The following is a 17,490-nucleotide window of genomic DNA, read 5'->3' as shown; positions in this document are numbered from 1 at the left end:
GATTCAGGTTTCTAAGGGGCTCTTTGCGATTTGGTTTTTGAAGAGTTTTCTAGAGAGCTTTAGAGGACTACATCTATGTTTTAATATATATTTAAAAAATATTAAAAAATAAAAAATAAATATTATACATTAACATATAATATCTTATTTTTATATATTTTTCAAAATATCAAATACATATTAAAATATAGACACAACTCTTCAAAATCTTTCACTCCTAAAACCAACTCGCAAACAAACCCTTAATGTTGCAAATATGTTGTGTCTTTTTTACATGACAATTTCTTAGACTTTGTTTTGAGAATTTTTAAGAGGAAGTGAATGCTTTTGAGAGGGAACTGCTACGAAAAACACCTATCATAACGGTTGGAAAAGGGATACCACCATGCTAGACCAAACATTGTAAGGTAAGGTGTGATTGTATGTATGATGTTTTCCACCACGATCGTGCAACCGTGATTATAAGTTATGTAGCACGCGACCTACCACAACGGTTAATTTAAACAACCGTTGTGATATTCTTCAAAGTAAAACATTTAACAACAGTTGGTATACACAACCGTTGTGATATATACAATTGAGTTTATTATAAATTATGTTGAATTCTTATTTCACCAATGCTAACTAAACACATAATCTTTCAATCTGATCTAGAATATTATAATATGACAAATTAAGTTATATTAGAAGAACAAGTTCACATTCAATGCTTAACAAGAGTTCTTCAACTCCTTATCCGTAATTTGCTCTTTAACAGTTAGAACTTTGTTTAATGATATTAGTTCTTCAACCGCCCCTTCCTTGACCTCTGGTTCATTTTACAAAATGTTATTTACTTTGCAAACAAAATTAGAGGTGGAGAGAGGGATGGTTGTAGATCTGCAATCACTAAATAAAGTTTTAACGGTTAAAGAACAATATAAATATAACAAACTAAAGAATTATTCTCAAGAATTGAACGTGTACTTGTTTTCTAATATAAATTTATCTATCATATTATAATTTTCTAATGCAATCTGAAAATTTATATATTCGGTAAGGGATTGGAAAAACACTTAAATCATATAATATATAATAAACTCATCTTTTAAACAAACATTAGCAACAACATTCATGAATAACAAACCATAAACAACATACACAATACAACAAATATATCAACTAATATAATGTTTCAGAAACTTACATGTCCCATAATGACATCCACAATAAAATAAGGATGAAGCTGAAGTTAGAGCTGCAAATTTGTGTCTATTTTGAATGGATGTCATTATGGATCTTTCATACAAGTTTGCAACGCTCACTTAAACTTCATCATCGTTATTGAAACAAGCATCCCTACCTACATAATGAACAAACAGAAAGTTCAAACATGATGAAACAAACTATTGAAACACAAACAATAATAAATAAATAGATTTTGAAATATAAGTTATAGTGGAGACGAACCTGTAAGGTGGTCATTTTCGAAGATTTGATAAAAGAAAGGAAACCTTCGAAGAAGACGAGTTGGCTGAATAAGTTTGTGGGTTTCAATATGAGAGAGATAAGTGACAAAGATGTTAGAGTTTAGTTTTGAGAGAGACGAGTGCAAGAGATGTTATGGTTTTCACTACGCCAAAAAGTGCTTTTGGCAGCACCAAAAAGAAAGCGCTTTTTAAAAAAAGCGCTGTAATAGCTTGAAAAAAAATTCGCCTATGTAAAGAAAGCGCTTTTAAGGTAAAAGCGCTCTTATAGGTCTCCACTTATGAAAGCGCTTTTAAGGTAAAAGCGCTCTTATAGGTCTCAGTCTCACATCTATGAGTTTCACACTTATGAAAGCGCTTTTAAGGTAAAAGCGCTCTTATAGGTCTCATGGGTTTCACACTTATGAAAGCGCTTTTAAGGTAAAAGCGCTCTTATAGGTCTCAGTCTCACATCTATGAGTTTCACACTTATGAAAGCGCTTTTAAGGTAAAAGCGCTCTTATAGGTCTCATGGGTTTCACACTTATGAAAGCGCTTTTAAGGTAAAAGCGCTCTTATAGGTCATTTATAAAAATTATAATAAATCTAATATTACAAAATCCCTGACTTTCAGAAATCCCTCTTTCACTCTCTCTCGTTCGAAGCTCTCGCTGCCCTGGAAAAAATTCCACAGAGTACCTGGAAATCTCAACGATAAACACTGCAAATTTGAAAGAGACTGCATTCGAAAGAGAAGGATTCAATACCTGGAAATCTCATTGCGTTTTAAGGTTAGGTTTTCGTGTCTTTCTGTTTTGCCCTAGAAGTCAAAGAATAGGTGGTCGATTTTGGTTTGAATGGACTTGCATTGCTACATTATGGGTTATTTATTTGTCAGTATCGATTATTAGAGTTTGTGACTATGTTTGCTTAATATTCTGTAACTTACCGAGAGTTTGTGACTATGTTTGTGACTATATTTTTCATTTCATTTTTATATTTTTTCTTTATTACAGGTTAAATGGCTAGTGATCAAGAAAACTCACAAGATGCAAATGCTCCTGATGATACTTCAGAAAAAGAAATTACACGAGGCATCACTATTATGAAGAGTATCATTCGTGATAGAGATAAAGCAGTAACATATAATGTAAATTGGAATGCTGATAACCAACTAATTGGGTCTAATGCTGCAAAGTTGGCAAGCTACATTGGTACACTTGTTCGTATGCACATTCCAATCACTGCTACAAGATGGAGTAATAAAGAGTTGGGTAGCGCTAAAGATAAGATTTGGACTGAGATACTGGTACAATATATGATTGTTTATATTTTCTTTATATTGACGATAATGTGTTTAAATTACTTATACTAACACACTCTATTCCAATATTTTTTCGTAGAGGTCTTTTAACATTGAAGATACAACTATCCGAAAAAAGTATATACTTCAATTGGCCGGAAAAAGACACAGAGGGTGGAGAACGTTTTTAACAAACAAGTATCTTAAGGACAAAGAAATTTTTTTTGTTGAATATGATCCGGAATATCCAGTGAAGTATGCGATCTTCATTACAGAAGAAGAATGGGTTGCTTTTGTAGCCCAAAGAAGAGACGAAAATTTCAAGAAAGTGAGTGCCACAAATCGCGAGAGAGCGTCAAATCCCACGTATGCATACAAAAAAGGGCGTTTGGGATATGCACGCTTAGAGGAAAAAATTGTAAGTATACAAAAATGCTACGATCTTATTAATTGTCTCAATGTGTTATAATTGATTATCTTATTATTTGTGTCAATGCGTAGTTAGACGAGACGAAAAGTGACGCAACATCACTTCCGCCACACGTTTTGTGGAAAGAAGCTCGTGTGGGAAAGGATGGAACTGTTAGGGATGACGTTCAACATATTTATGATGAATGTGTAAGTAGAACATTGTGTCTTTAATTAAATCAAAAGTTTAATAATATATAATTAATTTTTTTATCTCCACTAATAATTTCCGATATGTAAATGAATTTCAGGAGACCCTATCTCAATCGATAAGCACAGCTGAGGACCAGGAGAACATGAGCGTACTTAGTAGAGCACTAAATGTTCCTGAGTATCCCGGTCGGGTGAGGGGTAAAGGGCATGGTTGTACTCCAACTTCCTTGTATAAGAATCCAAGGAGAAGAAATCCTAGCAATCAAGAAGTGATGGAGACGTTGCAGGCATTACAAGCGCAAGTTCTTCAATTGCAAAAGGATAATGAGAGATATAGGTGTATGGAAAAGTGCAGTTCACAGTTGAAAGAAACTAGTGAGAAAGCCAGTATCAATTGTCAAAATAAATTTCCCGAGGTAATTATATATGTTATTTTGAAATTAAAATAGCACATTTATGTTAATTGAAATATATACACATTAAAAGTAACATATTTATTATTGGTTTAGGGCATTTCATCTTGTCAGCTATACTTATCGTCACCGACTTATCGCCTAGTTGGCAAGGGAAAAGTGCACAACACTTCGGGAGATTTACTTCACCATAGACCGCTCCCGGATGGACACCTTAAAGTATCGGTTGATGTTGTATTAGATAAGGATGCGTTGCTACCGATACCTGACATTGTTTCAGAGACAACATTGCTGCGAGATGCAATAGGATCATTTGTTGCATGGCCCTTGGATCTCATTTTCATTGATGATGAGGTATGTTGAATTCAAAAACCACTATGAATCTTTTAGTATTCAAATGTCAATTCTGAACCGTTAAGTTAATTTTTTTTACATGGTAATTTTAGACGCCTACAAAACCCGCATCTAAGGATAAAGGGATTTTGCGGCACAACGAGTCTGTTGCATCACAAAAAGAGGTATATTGAAAGTGTTAATTATATGATCCGAATCAAAAAATGCATGATTTTATAATTTACCTATGTTATATGATTTATAGGTATTTGCTCAAGGGTCACAACAACTGAGCCAGAAAATTGGTAGTCGACAGAAAAACAAAAGGGATCTTCCAGTGACTTATTTGCCAAAAAAAGGTGCTTTTGTGCCTCGATACCAGATATCTCTTGAAACACTTGTTGACTCATCAGATATGGCAACAGCTGGTGCTATTCGCTTACTGGATATGGAGGAAGATATCTTTGGTTATTCATGCACTGAAACAATCGGAAAAGAAGATCTGGAACATATTTTTCGGCATCAAGAATTAGGCGTCGGTGTTATACACACATACATCCGGTAATCCGATCTATATATTATTTAATTACTTGAACAATTTATTTACACATTTCAATAAAAATAGTCTAATGTTTATTATGTTTTTATTGAAGGTTCTTGTATGACAATTTCATGCGCGGGAATGATCAATTGTCAAACAGATTCCGTTTCGTGTCTTCCTCCCTGGTCAACAAAGCATTAATTTGTAGGGAACCGGATTCATGTAGAAAGTACTTAGTCAAGAGATTCATGGCCAGCAGTACAAACAACTTGTATCTTTGGCCGTATAATTCAGGGTTAGATTTTAATTCTAAGTTTATTCTAATCTTTAATTGTTTCTTTTACGTAAAAAATTTCCATATAAACTTTTGTTTTAATTTATAGGTGTCACTGGTTGTTGCTTGCTATTGATCCTTTAAAAGAAGTGGTATATTTTCTGAATTCGATAGATGGTGAATGGACAAATTATCCGGATATGAAGCAATTAGTTGATACGTAAGTGAGACTGTTCTAAATATTCGTGTATATTTATGTGAGATTGTTCTAAATATATGTTTTTATTTTGTTAGATCAATAAAAGTGTTCCGATCTCAAAGACAAGCTCGAGTACCACGTACTAAATCCAGCAACATTACGTGGATAAAAGTGCAGGTACTTTAATTTTCACAATTTTGCTTATAATAGTGATGCTACTTGATAAGAAAAGATAACTATACATTCTTATTTTTTTTCTATGTAGTGTCCTCTACAGCGCAACGGTATCGATTGCGGATACTTTGTAATGAGGTTTATGAGGGAAATCATTAATATGAATCAAATAGAGATTCCAATCACGGTATGGATTTATAACTTAGGATTTGTTTTAATATTTATCGAATATTTCATATTATTTATTACTTTTAACTAAATCATGCATATTATGTTTTGTTATGTAGTACTTTGATGAATACAAGTGTGCTCATTACACGAGACTGCAGTTGGAACAAATCAAGGAGGAATTGTGTCAATATTTTATTGAGAAAAGATTAATTAGTATATAATGGTTTCAAAATAACATGAATACTTTGATGAAGAATGGTTTCTGGTTGGCAAGTGTATAGTTCTTTATATTTTTAACAGATTAGTTATGACTCCAAATAGGCCGTATAACATATTAGTTTTGACTTGTGTATAGTTCTTTATAATTTTAGTGATATCTTTAATTTCATGGATAGATTAATGTGTTCATTCTTGTGTTGGTTTGCTTTAAAAAATTACAAATGCTTGAATTATGACTCCAAATGTGTTCAGTGCCTATCTATCCTTGTGTTGGTTTGCTTGAATTATGACTCCAAATGTGTTCATTCTTGTGTTGGTTTGCTTGTGTTGGTTTAAAAATTACAAATGCTTGAATTATGACTCCAAATGCTTGAATTAGAGAGGCTTGATTTACAGGTTTATGGGATTATTCCCAAAAAATATTACAGGTTGAAATGGTAGGCTTAAACTGAAGGCAGCGTTTTGTTATTTTACTAGAGGAAAAGACAGCGCTTTTTAGTAAAAAGCGCTGCTAAAGGTTGTCAATAGAGAGCGCTTTTTACTAAAAAGCGCTGCTAAAGGTTGTCAATAGAGAGCGCTTTTTAGTAAAAAGCGCTGCTATAGGTTGTCAATAGAGAGCGCTTTTTACTAAAAAGCGCTGCTATAAGTTGTCAATAGAGAGCGCTTTTTAGTAAAAAGCGCTGCTATAGGTGGTATATAGACAACCTTTAAGAGCGCTTTTTACTCAAAAGCGCTGCTAAAGGTTGTCAATAGAGAGCGCTTTTTAGTAAAAAGCGCTCTTAAAGGTTGTCTATATACCACCTTTAGCAGCGCTTTTTACTAAAAAGCGCTCTCTATTGACAACCTTTAGCAGCGCTTTTTAGTAAACAAAAAGCGCTGCTAAAACCTATAGCAGCGCCACCTACGGCAGCGCTTTTAAGTGCTTTTAAAGGCCAAAAAAAGCGCTCTCATAGGTCTTGTTTGGCGTAGTGTTTGTTTTGAGAGAGATGGTTGTAATAAACTGAAAAGAGAGATATTTTCGCTTATATACAAATAAGTTACATCTTTCACTACAGTTGACAATATGAACCGTGATGAGATCATTGCAACGCGCACGGCAGTTGATTATAAAAATTGTGGAGATATACAAGGTCAATCACATTATGTCACGATAAATGGAAAATTATTGGTGTTGGGATTCTAATAATTTCACTCCAGGTACCTTTCACTACGGTTGGTACCTATGACCATTGTGAAATGTCCTTTCGTAAATACCACCAACAACAAAAACGCCCAAAAAAGAGCTATTATAACCATTACCAGAAAGATCGTTGTAAAATTGGTGTTACAAAAGGTCTATTTTCTATTTTCGAGATAACTTCAACCTTATTTGTTGATAATGATAATAAATGATTTATGATTATTATATTTGAATTATAAAAGTACTATAAAAATATATTAAAGATTTGAAAAAAAAATGGAGTGCTGATAATACACTTTTAACTAGGGGTGGCAAAATGGGCTCGGCCCGCTGGGCATGCCCATTTTGCCCGCACTTTTATGTGGGGCGGACCAATGATTTAGGCCCTCACCCTCAAATGTGTTTGTCCCGCTCCGCCCCGCTTTTTTCGCGGGCTTTTGCGGGCACATGTATTTACATAAATTTTTGCATTTTTAGGCTTAAAGACTGCAATGCCCGCGAGCTTTCCCTGCCTCGCCTTCACTTTTTTGCGGGGCGAGTTTAAGTTTTAGGCCCACATCCTCAACTATGACCGCCCCGCCCCGTTCCGTTTTTTTCGGGCTTTTGCAGGACGGGCCTAAACGGGGCGGGCATGCCCGTTTGCTACCCCTACTTTTAACACACATTTTAACATAGTCTCTTTTATTAACTATAATTCACATGAGACCTACCAAACTCATATAGGATTCACAAAATTTGGTTGGATCCGTATGAATTTCTATCAAGAGTGTGTTCCTAATATTATTCAATGGGTTTAAAAACTTTCAAAATTTTCTTCAAAAATATTGAATTTTTCCAAAGAATTTTTCATCTATATAATTAAAAAAAACTTATTCAAATTGGAGACATCCTCCCCTCCCCTTTCTCCTTTCTTTTACCTAAAGCTGCAAACTCCCTTCTTAAACTCTTTATATTAATAAATTAGGAGAATTCCATCTGTAATCACTTCATATTGGGTTAAATCATGTATGCTCTAAAATGTACTTTCAAAATTACAAATATTTATATACTCTTTGTTAATCATAATGTCCGTAACCGTCGGATTTATTCGAACTCATAATTTCAAAATCATGTATACAATGAATGAAACACAATGTGAATTAGGTATGACAACATAACTTATACCTGCGGGATTCATCCGAATTCGTCTCGCATTTGACCAGGAAAATCATTGGATTTAGATTCGAGTTTGAGTTTTTTCACATTACAAAATATGATGATAGATGGAATAATGGGATACCCTATTTATTTCATTATATAATTTATTATTTAATTTTGATAATTTAGAATATTATATGTGGATACTGTTTTGATATTTTAATTTGTATTTATTATTTAAAATATTTAAAATTTATGTATGAATTTTTTTGAAATTGTTTTATTTTAGTATTTGTAATATAATTTGATTTTTAAAAATAATAAATATTTTTATTAAATAAAATTGATTTCATTAAATGAATTATGGTGAGGCATAAATACCCAAACCCAACTCATATCCATTTGGGACGAGTTTGAATTTTAATTCTCCATCCCATTGAAGATTCGAAAGAGGAATGTGGGTTGTTTGGGAATTCGAGTTTGAGTTTGAGAGAGGTAAAAATCGTGTCCGATCCGCTTTGTTATCATACCTAATGTGAATGGTACAAGAGTTAAATTCATTCCTTTTGATTCACCAATGAAAAAAAGAATTAAAATCACTCATTTTTAACTAGTTGCGGTGGAAGTTGTCTAAAAAATGTGACACGATTCTGAGCTGATTATTTAAATAAGATGCTTATTACACCTTAGATGCAATGGTATTTTTGAAAATAAGAAGAAAAAAAATGTAATATTGTGAAACATCAAAAGCCAGTTATTTATATAGTGAACTTGTTATAGTTTGGAAGCGGTGATATTTTTGAAGTCTTTCTCATATAATTAATTAATAAAGGGACTAAAAATTAATTAATTAATAATTAATCTTTATATCATTTTTATTAAGTTTTTAAAATATAAATAATTAAATTGTGTAAAATAAATGTTGGGCCTAGCCCAATTCATCAACCATCAGCCCAACAATTCAATTACAAATTCCTGTTAGTATAAACTATATAAATAGTTAAACAAAATATAACTCAAACAATGTGATACTCAACTTACCATTTGAAGCTGCTGCACCAATTTCCACAACTCTTCTTCTTTTTCAACAACAAATTTTCCATAAACTCATCTCAACTCACCTTTCTCTAAACTCAACTCACCTTATATCACTAAGAAAAATCTGCACATAAAGCAATAGTTATACATCTCTCTTTGTTGAAACACGATGTCTTGTTCAACCATGTTTTGCAGTGCATGCCTATTTAGCGTAGGACACAAAAACATGTTCCAACTAGATAGATATTGTATAGTGGATTGTTTTTTTTCAACAATGATAATTGACAATTGGAGGATGGATTAGTAGTGTATATCCATCTGTTCCTAAAAGAAAATTTGATAAAAGAAAAGCAAGTTATATGCAGGAATCATCCTGATTTGTATATAAGCAGCATGTATGGATGGGTTATTTCTCTACCTCATCCAAAATTTTAAAATACAACCATTGGTATTAAGAAAATGTAGTTGACTATTTATGTACATATGTATTGTGCAAAATGTAATTGACTATTTATGAGATTGAGTTGCTTTAGAAACAAACACTATGTAAATGTTCATAATACACACCTCAAGTTGTTGTATTGCAGCTTCAGCCTTTGCTTTCTGCAAGCCTTACCACACAATGATTTTAGATTCATCTCTTTCAAACCTGCGTCAAATGAAGGTTCATCGATAAATACAGAAACAGAACAATGGAATTGTAGAGTTTTATAATGTTAGTCCCACATTGATAGTGTTAGAGTTTTATTCATTGTTTATATAGTTTTAAAGAAAATCACGGTCCCTACTTGTGGGTTGAAAATAAGTAACAGTTAATTTGGCCTAGACCCTAAATTTTTTTTAAGAATTTGTATTCAGTAATAATTAATTAAAAAAAATCTCATTAAAATAATTAATTAATGTATTTATAAAAAATATTAAATAATAAATTATCTTAATAAATATTTCCAACTTATTAAAAATATATATTTTTTAATTATCACGTCTGTAAAATTAAAAAGGAACTATAAAAATTCAAAATAGTGTAAAATTAAAGGATAAAAAATTAAATTTTAAAAAAAGGGACTAAAAATTTAAGAACTTTAAATTAGTGGAATAAAAACTGGAAATTTTGTCAGAAGATGCTTTGTGTGTAATGTAATGCTTCTAATGATACTAGAAAATTCTTTACTCTTTAAATATGTTTTATCAAAATGTGAAAAATTGAATTGGACTAGTAGTTATTGATAGAAAATTTAGTTTTTCTTTTTTCAGATAATAAATCTTTACGAAATATATTGTAAAGAAGAAAAAGCAAGCGATAACAAAGCACGAGTTTAATTTTATTAAAAACTTTAAAATATATTTCTTTTTCTAATAAAAGTACGATATAAACGTATTGGTAACGAAATAATCAAAGGAAAAAAACATGGATTTTATATTGCTATAAAATTTCTATATATCCTACGGTTTGGATATTCATTTGAAAAAACGGTTATTGTGATAAAAAATTTACAATAGTATATCCTATAGATAGCTAAATGTTGGTGTATAGCTTTAGTTATTGAAATATTTTGAATCAATCAATCAATCAGCAAATAAGTGAACTAAAAAAATTCATCAAACATAATAATTTAATTTATAAAAAAACTCACTAGTGTACCACACAGTATAAAAATGAATCTTTCTGTACACAATCTATATGTTTACAAAAGAATGCCTCCCTAGTGGAGAAAAAACCATGAATCATGGCTCTTGTTTTTGTTTTTCCTCATAAAAATGACACCATATCACATAAATTTGATCTCGAACATAAGCCGGCTACGCAGGCAGCTGAGAAGGAACTCATAATAGTCTATACAGGTTGATGAACATGCATATTCTCATGAACACTCATGACCACATTGCGCAATTCGGGGAAGACGGATATAAGGAGAAGTTCAAGGATTGCATAAGCAAGTTGCTTCACACATACAGAAGACTACAATGACATGAAACATTGTAATTAATTGTTAGTTCAGAAAAAAACAAGATAACATCAACCAAGCATTAACAGAAGAATATTTTTGTGGCGATTCTACGCCGAGTAAATAAATCAATGAGTGAGAACTTTAACCTGACTAAAGTAATATATATCACTGGCACAACGTTTGTACTGCTTCTGCCCGATTAAGCTAACTAAGGCTGCCGGTGCTCCATCTGACAAAAATGGAGAAAACTTAAATGTCAAATCCTTTGAACTTTCTATGTTGTTCAACTTCTATGATGGTATCAGAGTTTATTCTAGAATTGTTTGACGACCTCAGCCCTGCAAACTACGCGCCCAGAAGTCCACTTCTAGGCCCGAGTTGGAGTGTTGAGTCCAACATTGGATAACTATAAGTGGGGAACAAGATTCAGTGCATAAGCCTAAGTCCAAATTCTAAGATAGAAAAATGAAATCTTAAAATCCAAAACGAGCAAGAATATCGAATAATCCATGTCAAATGAATCAATACAAACTGTACAAAAAATAGAACTAACCAAAGAGAAGTTTCTTCACATCACTTGCTCTCCGAGCAGCTTCTAGTTGTTCCTCGAAATACCCTCCTGATTGTGATTTACGCAGGTTACTTCCACCAGATTCACTTTGTAAAGGCTTCTGTTCAATTACACCACCACCAAAAAACAACTGAGGGGTCTGAACTCGTAAGAAAAACGTGCCACCAGGCCAGAGGATCTACATGCATAAGTAGACAACATGAAAGCATTAGGATAAGCAACATGAACGAGGTATGCAGAATGTAAGTTTTGGAAAGAGGGAAACTAATTTTGACTTAGAGGTGAAATTTGGAGATTATACTATATCTTAAGCCGCATAGTTTAAGTATCGTGCGTGAAACATAGTCTGTCATATTGCTAATTTGCGTTTAAAAAAAAAACATTTGTAGTTGGCAAATTTCGGCTTAATCCTTACATCTTGGACCCACCGAATTCCTTGGACGATGGTTTCCTCTCTCCTGAGCCAGTGAATCTCACTCAGGAGTAAATCATCAATTGCGTCTTCCATCACCAACTGTAGTATCTGTTTTGATATCCAAAAAACCTGTCTTCTGCATGAACAAAAAATGAACTAGCATTAGATAAAACAGCATAACTTGATATTTTTCATGCAAGTTACAAAAGATTGAAATCTTATTGCGTCGTATTCAAATTTTAATTAATAATGAGAGGAGGTGTAATGATCGAATTTCCGTTTTCATGATTCATACCATGTCAAGAACCGTCAGAAAAAGTAATATACCTTAGCCAGCCTCTTTTCTTAAGCTGAAATATGTTGTCAACCAAATTCAAAATAGGGACACTCACATTAGGAGGGGTCCACTGCAAAAATGGTTAAAACTATAAAGATTAGTAAAATGTTTTTGAAAGTAAGAGAAAGAAAGAAATTGATTCATTGGTCTCTACAACTTTTGTAAATGTTCAAACCCAAATGACTACACAAACCTCAGGCGGCACTCCAATTGGGTCGTCTGGATTTTCATGAATTAGATTTCCATTTGTAGTTGGAACATCCTTGCCAACCTTTGTTTCATTCACAACATCGTGTTTTCTATCAAGATCCAAGTTACCAGGCCCATTACCATGGTTTGTTGCCCCTTGTGAATAATCCTTCGAGCTCAATTCATTGTCAGAATGCCCCGCGCTATCTTCTCCTACTTCTCTATCGATATTCTCACGTCCGTGATTCAATTCTTTATCACCTTCCTCATTATCAGAGCACAACACACTGTCTGCGCCACTTTTCCTCGGAATACTACTTTCCATTTCATCCATGTTCCAAGTGAAAGATGTAGAAGAGTCATCGGCGGTAGGGGATGATGCAGTGACAGCTTTTTGCTTTAAATCATCCGAAACACCTTTAAACTGCCGTACAATATCGTCCACAGCATCGTCTACATTGACTGCCAGGGTCCTCATCATCGAAGAAGATTTCCCAAAAGAGTAATTCTTCCGGAGGAAAACAGCAGAAAAGTTTGTTAGATTGTCATTCTTCCTATTATTAACGGTCACTCAAATGATGTTATGATAAGAAATATCAACCTTTGAGGAAACACTTAAGAAGTCCCATACTTCATGTTGTTCAGCAACATTAGCTATTGACAGGAGATCCTGAAAAAGACCGCGTAATTGAGCAATGACGTAGCAAGTAAAAAGTTACAGCAGGAGATATTTCTTAAAGAGTTGTAGAGAACAACGACGACTGAGCATACGTGGAGATATTTATCAAGTTGAATGCAACGCTGATGTACAAAGGCATCTTCTGTGCTCGAGGAAAATATCCTTTTGGGAGGCAAATGTAATGTGTAGTTAGGAATATGTTTTAGATGTCGATGCAATCGCTCAAAGTTCCTGTATCTAAATATCATCAAAAGAAAATCAGAGACACCGTCGCCAGCGATCAAATATAAATATGAAACAACACAATGTTGAAACTCTATCATATTTATTCTCTATTAAGAATAAGTTTCAACCCAATTTACTGATTTGAACAACACAGCCTGCATAAACTGACTCTATCTAACTTGTCTTTGTCTTTGTCTGTTTGATATCAAAATTCAAACATACCTTCGTTTTACAAACCATGTTTTTTCTTGCCCATCAGTTACTGCGATTGAATATACAGCAAAAGAAGTGGCTCCAAGTTTCTCAAAATAGGCTCCCATCACCTGTAGTGTACAATTAGACAATAAATAGCAATCAAATTAGTTTAAAACAAGTGTTCACAAAATAATTTCGCATATATCAGACTTGATTCCGTTCTTATTCATATCTCCTAAATCAATTACTCCCTCTGGTCCTATTTATAGGAGAAATATGACTTTTTAGATTCATTAAATAATCAATGTATCTGATTCATGATACAGTCCAAATACATTGATTATTCAATGAATCTAAAAAGTAAATTTTCTCTTGTAAATAGCACCGGAGGTAGTACATTTTATAGATTAGAATCGTATCTTCAGAGTTTGTTTATTGTTGTAGTTTTTGAATGTTTTTCCAAATATACTTTAATGTATGGAAAATGGAAAATGGAAAATGGTGAGACAACAAATACATCCACTAATGTGAAAAAGAGACAAACTTTTTGAATTAGCGTAACAAGTCATTTGAGCAATAAATACGCTTTAAAAGTTGTAACTTTTTTCTTAGAAATGGAACTGAAAAAAACTCTGAAGATTCTCCAATATTTGAGACCAGAGGGAGTATTTCATAAGTTACAACATTTTTAGTCAAAGGTGCATACCCGGCACCGAAGCTTTAGAACACCTTGTCCCTCTTTCCTAACAGCCATGTCAGAAGCAGTCTTTCCCAAAAACCATTCACGCTTCTTAAAATCAGGAGAGTGGCACTCGGACACATTAGGCCCACCTTTATGTGAATGGGCTCCCAAGACAGAAGTACTTTCGGTTCTCCTGAATGGAAGTTTATGTTTATTAGAACCAAGATCCCTGATATCACTCGCTTCGTCAACTTGTTGATGATCTGCTTCAAAAGATAAATTCTTGCCATTATCTGCTGAAGACTCCAACGCAGCTGCGATTACATTATGTAGTGTGGGATCTGAACCCACAGTATGCAATTCTCCACCAGGTTTAGTCACTAATGTTTCATGAGCGAAATGTTTATCAAAGAGTGAATGATCTGCAGAAGAATGTTTTGCTTTTGCATAAGAGCCAGCTTTGGCATTTTTACGACTTTTCTTTCCGTAATTCCTTCCTCTTGCCCACATGTTCTCAAGATTCTCAGGCATAAGAACTTCAGTTCTTCTCTGAGTTGCAGCGTCCAGCATTTGTGCCCAATCAGCAGAGGATGCCTGATTAATATGATTGTGAGTTGTAGCATTTGAACTCTGATCACCACCGCCCAACCAATTTATATCCCCGTCATTAAGGAGAAGTAGAAGAGACTCAATCAGCTCATTGATATACCTGGCATAAAAAAATACGTTTTTACAAATGGAAATTGCAGTTTTAAATAAACGAGTTTGACCTAGTATTCAATTAGCCGATTTCGAATAGTTTGCGAATAGCTTTTCTCATTTACATCCTTTAAATATAAGACAAAATATTTAGCAACATACACAGGGCTTGCCAAATTCATTACAGGTTGCACTATCAAGCAAGTCACAATTTCCCGAGCTATTGATCGAACGACAGGGACATGAGCTTCTGGTTTTCTCAGTACCGTAGCTAGTACTCCACTGATTAACCGCTGAAGAACCTAATAAAGAAAGAGAAATCATTAGATAAGGTATGAGATGTATGAATTCTTCAAAAGCTAATTAGAGTTAACATTCAGACACTCCACTCACACCTTGTACTCACTCTCTGGAGATATAAGTGCTGGATGAAGCTCCTTGGAGTTCAACAGATGGAACTTCAATCTTTCATCCCTCTCCTCGGAAGACAACGTTAACATAACATCAACACCTATAGCAGCTTGATTTCTTCTGAAGAGGTCTATATGATCGCTTATTAAATCAACTATATCACTGCAATGCGAATGAAATATAACACAATTAGTATTTTTTAAATCTTATCTAGCACCACCTCCGTCTCTAAATATAAGACTCTATAGATTAAATCATAAGAATTAAGAAAGTTGATAGTAGAATAAAATTTGTTGACCTTGTGAGCAAGTCAACGATGTTAATCTCTTTAACCCTAACTGTGACTTCAGCAATAGCGTCCATGATTAAGTCGCGTATCTGCTCAGGAAACTCCCCATCTGAAGTAATGTCGGCATACCACATATTTATAATGAAATCCTTCAATATTAAATCAATGAAATCGTTCAAGGCAGCCTCCACTGCAGGAGAATCAATCTTTTTCTTCCATTTGGGAGGGGGAGGTGAAGTAGAGACGCGCACATCGTCTAGAGGGAGCTGCTTTTTCTCCAAATGAGATAGGTAAGTTTGTAATTTAGGTGACTGAACCTTCCAACGAAACTCCACCTTGTTCACAAGAATTCTCAGACCCGCAAAAAAAAGAACGGACATTGGTATATTCATCCACATTGATTTACTTGTATCTATAATGAACAACAAAGAAAATATAAACAACAAGAATACACTTTGCAATCCTATACAGCAAAATAATATATAGCAATCAAATATTCAAAACTTTCAGTCATTGGTGTCCAACATGTGTCCGAGTCTAACACCGATAGTCGAACACAACTGCCATAATTATGATTATACTCAATAACTTCCATTTTCTCAAATTATTATGAATGTCGACGTATCGGTGTCAATGTCATATGTCTTGTCTATGTGTAAGTGCTTTTTAGAAACCCAAAAAGGAAAATAGCTAATGTAAATAAAAAACTCAAAATTTGCAATCATAAAGCAAAACCCAGATACCAAAACAGAAAATGTGAATCAAAGACGCAAACTTTACAGAGTAAGAGCAAAGCCCAGATACCAAAACAGCCAATGTGAATCAAAGACTCAAACTTTACAGAGCAAGAGCAAAACCCAGATAGAAAAAAAAGCAAATGCAGTAAAACCCAATCGCTAGATTGAAGAATATATGGCATGAAAGAAATGGGATTGGAATGACTTACGAGTTAAGAAATAGGAAATGGCGAAAATACAAAGAGACCACCAGAGAAAACGAAGCTTAGCCTCTTCGATGAGATCAAAGATGGTATCCATGGTAAGAGGACCCATCTTCTTCTTCTTCTCGGTTGTGTATCTGAAAGGCAAGTATTTGACACCTTCAAATGTAGCATAGCGCTAACCTCGCTCTCTTTCTCTTGTTCGGTTTCAGTTTTGTCCACCTAAGCCAAATCTTACTAAATGGAACTCTATGTTTTGAATCATTATGATCGGTTTGATTGTGATTTTACCTCAGTTTGAACATAAAATAAACTCATTTCTCTTCTTGGATTGGAGAAATTGGTAAATTCACACTTTCCTTCAATATTATTGATAAACTTTTAAATAAATTTTACCGGAAATAAAAACACAATTTTCAATTAAATTATTATTTTTCAACAAAAATCATATCTAGTTTACTCTTAAAGTACATCAATAATAATTCTATTAATGAAGACAAATGAAGTCACATAGAAAATGGTTTAATGAATTGGGAATGAAAGTCATTCTTGCACTCTTCAGCTTATATAGTGATTTTGATTCGCCTCACACGAAAGTCCATCGAAGGTTATTTAATATGATGGATTGTGATTGACATGGTCTCTTAATGGTGATTGAGAATCACGCTTGATTGTCTCTGATTATGATATTCTTTCATCAACCATAAATGTGTCATCAACCATATCTTAATCAAATATTGTCATATATCAGAATTAGGTCGGTGTAGCCAATCTAGCCCATTAGGTATTTCAGCCCAACCACACTCTTTTGGGTGGATCGTTTAATTAGGGCAAGCTTCATTGGGTCTGGATTGACACATG

General features: G+C 33.7%; 2 protein-coding genes across 3 annotated transcripts; one reads left to right on the top strand and one right to left on the bottom strand.

The window, feature by feature from the left end:
• Window positions 1-2,107: 2,107 nt before the first annotated feature.
• LOC127094972 (uncharacterized) lies at window positions 2,108-10,368 on the top strand. Its single transcript, XM_051033727.1, has 13 exons — window positions 2,108-2,236; window positions 2,462-2,754; window positions 2,849-3,166; window positions 3,250-3,366; window positions 3,468-3,785; window positions 3,879-4,136; window positions 4,229-4,300; window positions 4,381-4,676; window positions 4,769-4,951; window positions 5,040-5,150; window positions 5,225-5,306; window positions 5,395-5,490; window positions 10,303-10,368. Exons 2-13 carry the CDS (start codon window positions 2,467-2,469, stop codon window positions 10,366-10,368), a joined length of 2,205 nt encoding a protein of 734 aa, XP_050889684.1. The 5' UTR covers window positions 2,108-2,236; window positions 2,462-2,466.
• Window positions 10,369-10,643: 275 nt separating this feature from the next.
• On the bottom strand, window positions 10,644-16,966 carry LOC127096962 (uncharacterized). Of its 2 annotated transcripts, XM_051035486.1 has the most exons (14): window positions 16,636-16,965; window positions 15,699-16,101; window positions 15,385-15,562; window positions 15,152-15,291; window positions 14,315-14,999; window positions 13,636-13,736; window positions 13,281-13,425; window positions 13,111-13,179; window positions 12,514-13,017; window positions 12,311-12,390; window positions 11,984-12,119; window positions 11,551-11,746; window positions 11,144-11,226; window positions 10,644-11,008 (listed from the first exon to the last, which is right to left on the bottom strand). In XM_051035486.1, the coding sequence occupies exons 1-14, from the start codon at window positions 16,739-16,741 to the stop codon at window positions 10,883-10,885; spliced, it is 2,952 nt and encodes a 983-aa protein (XP_050891443.1). In that variant the 5' UTR covers window positions 16,742-16,965; the 3' UTR covers window positions 10,644-10,882. The 2 variants fall into 2 exon arrangements, with proteins under 2 accessions (XP_050891443.1, XP_050891444.1); XM_051035487.1 differs by lacking the exons at window positions 10,644-11,008; window positions 11,144-11,226 and adding an exon at window positions 11,286-11,403 and having other exon boundaries at window positions 16,636-16,966.
• Window positions 16,967-17,490: the final 524 nt, after the last annotated feature.

This window comes from Lathyrus oleraceus, chromosome 6 (assembly GCF_024323335.1).
Source record: "Lathyrus oleraceus cultivar Zhongwan6 chromosome 6, CAAS_Psat_ZW6_1.0, whole genome shotgun sequence".
NCBI lineage: Eukaryota > Viridiplantae > Streptophyta > Magnoliopsida > Fabales > Fabaceae > Lathyrus > Lathyrus oleraceus.
Note: the sequence above shows the minus strand (reverse complement) of the source record. Positions and strands in the feature narration are given on the sequence as shown.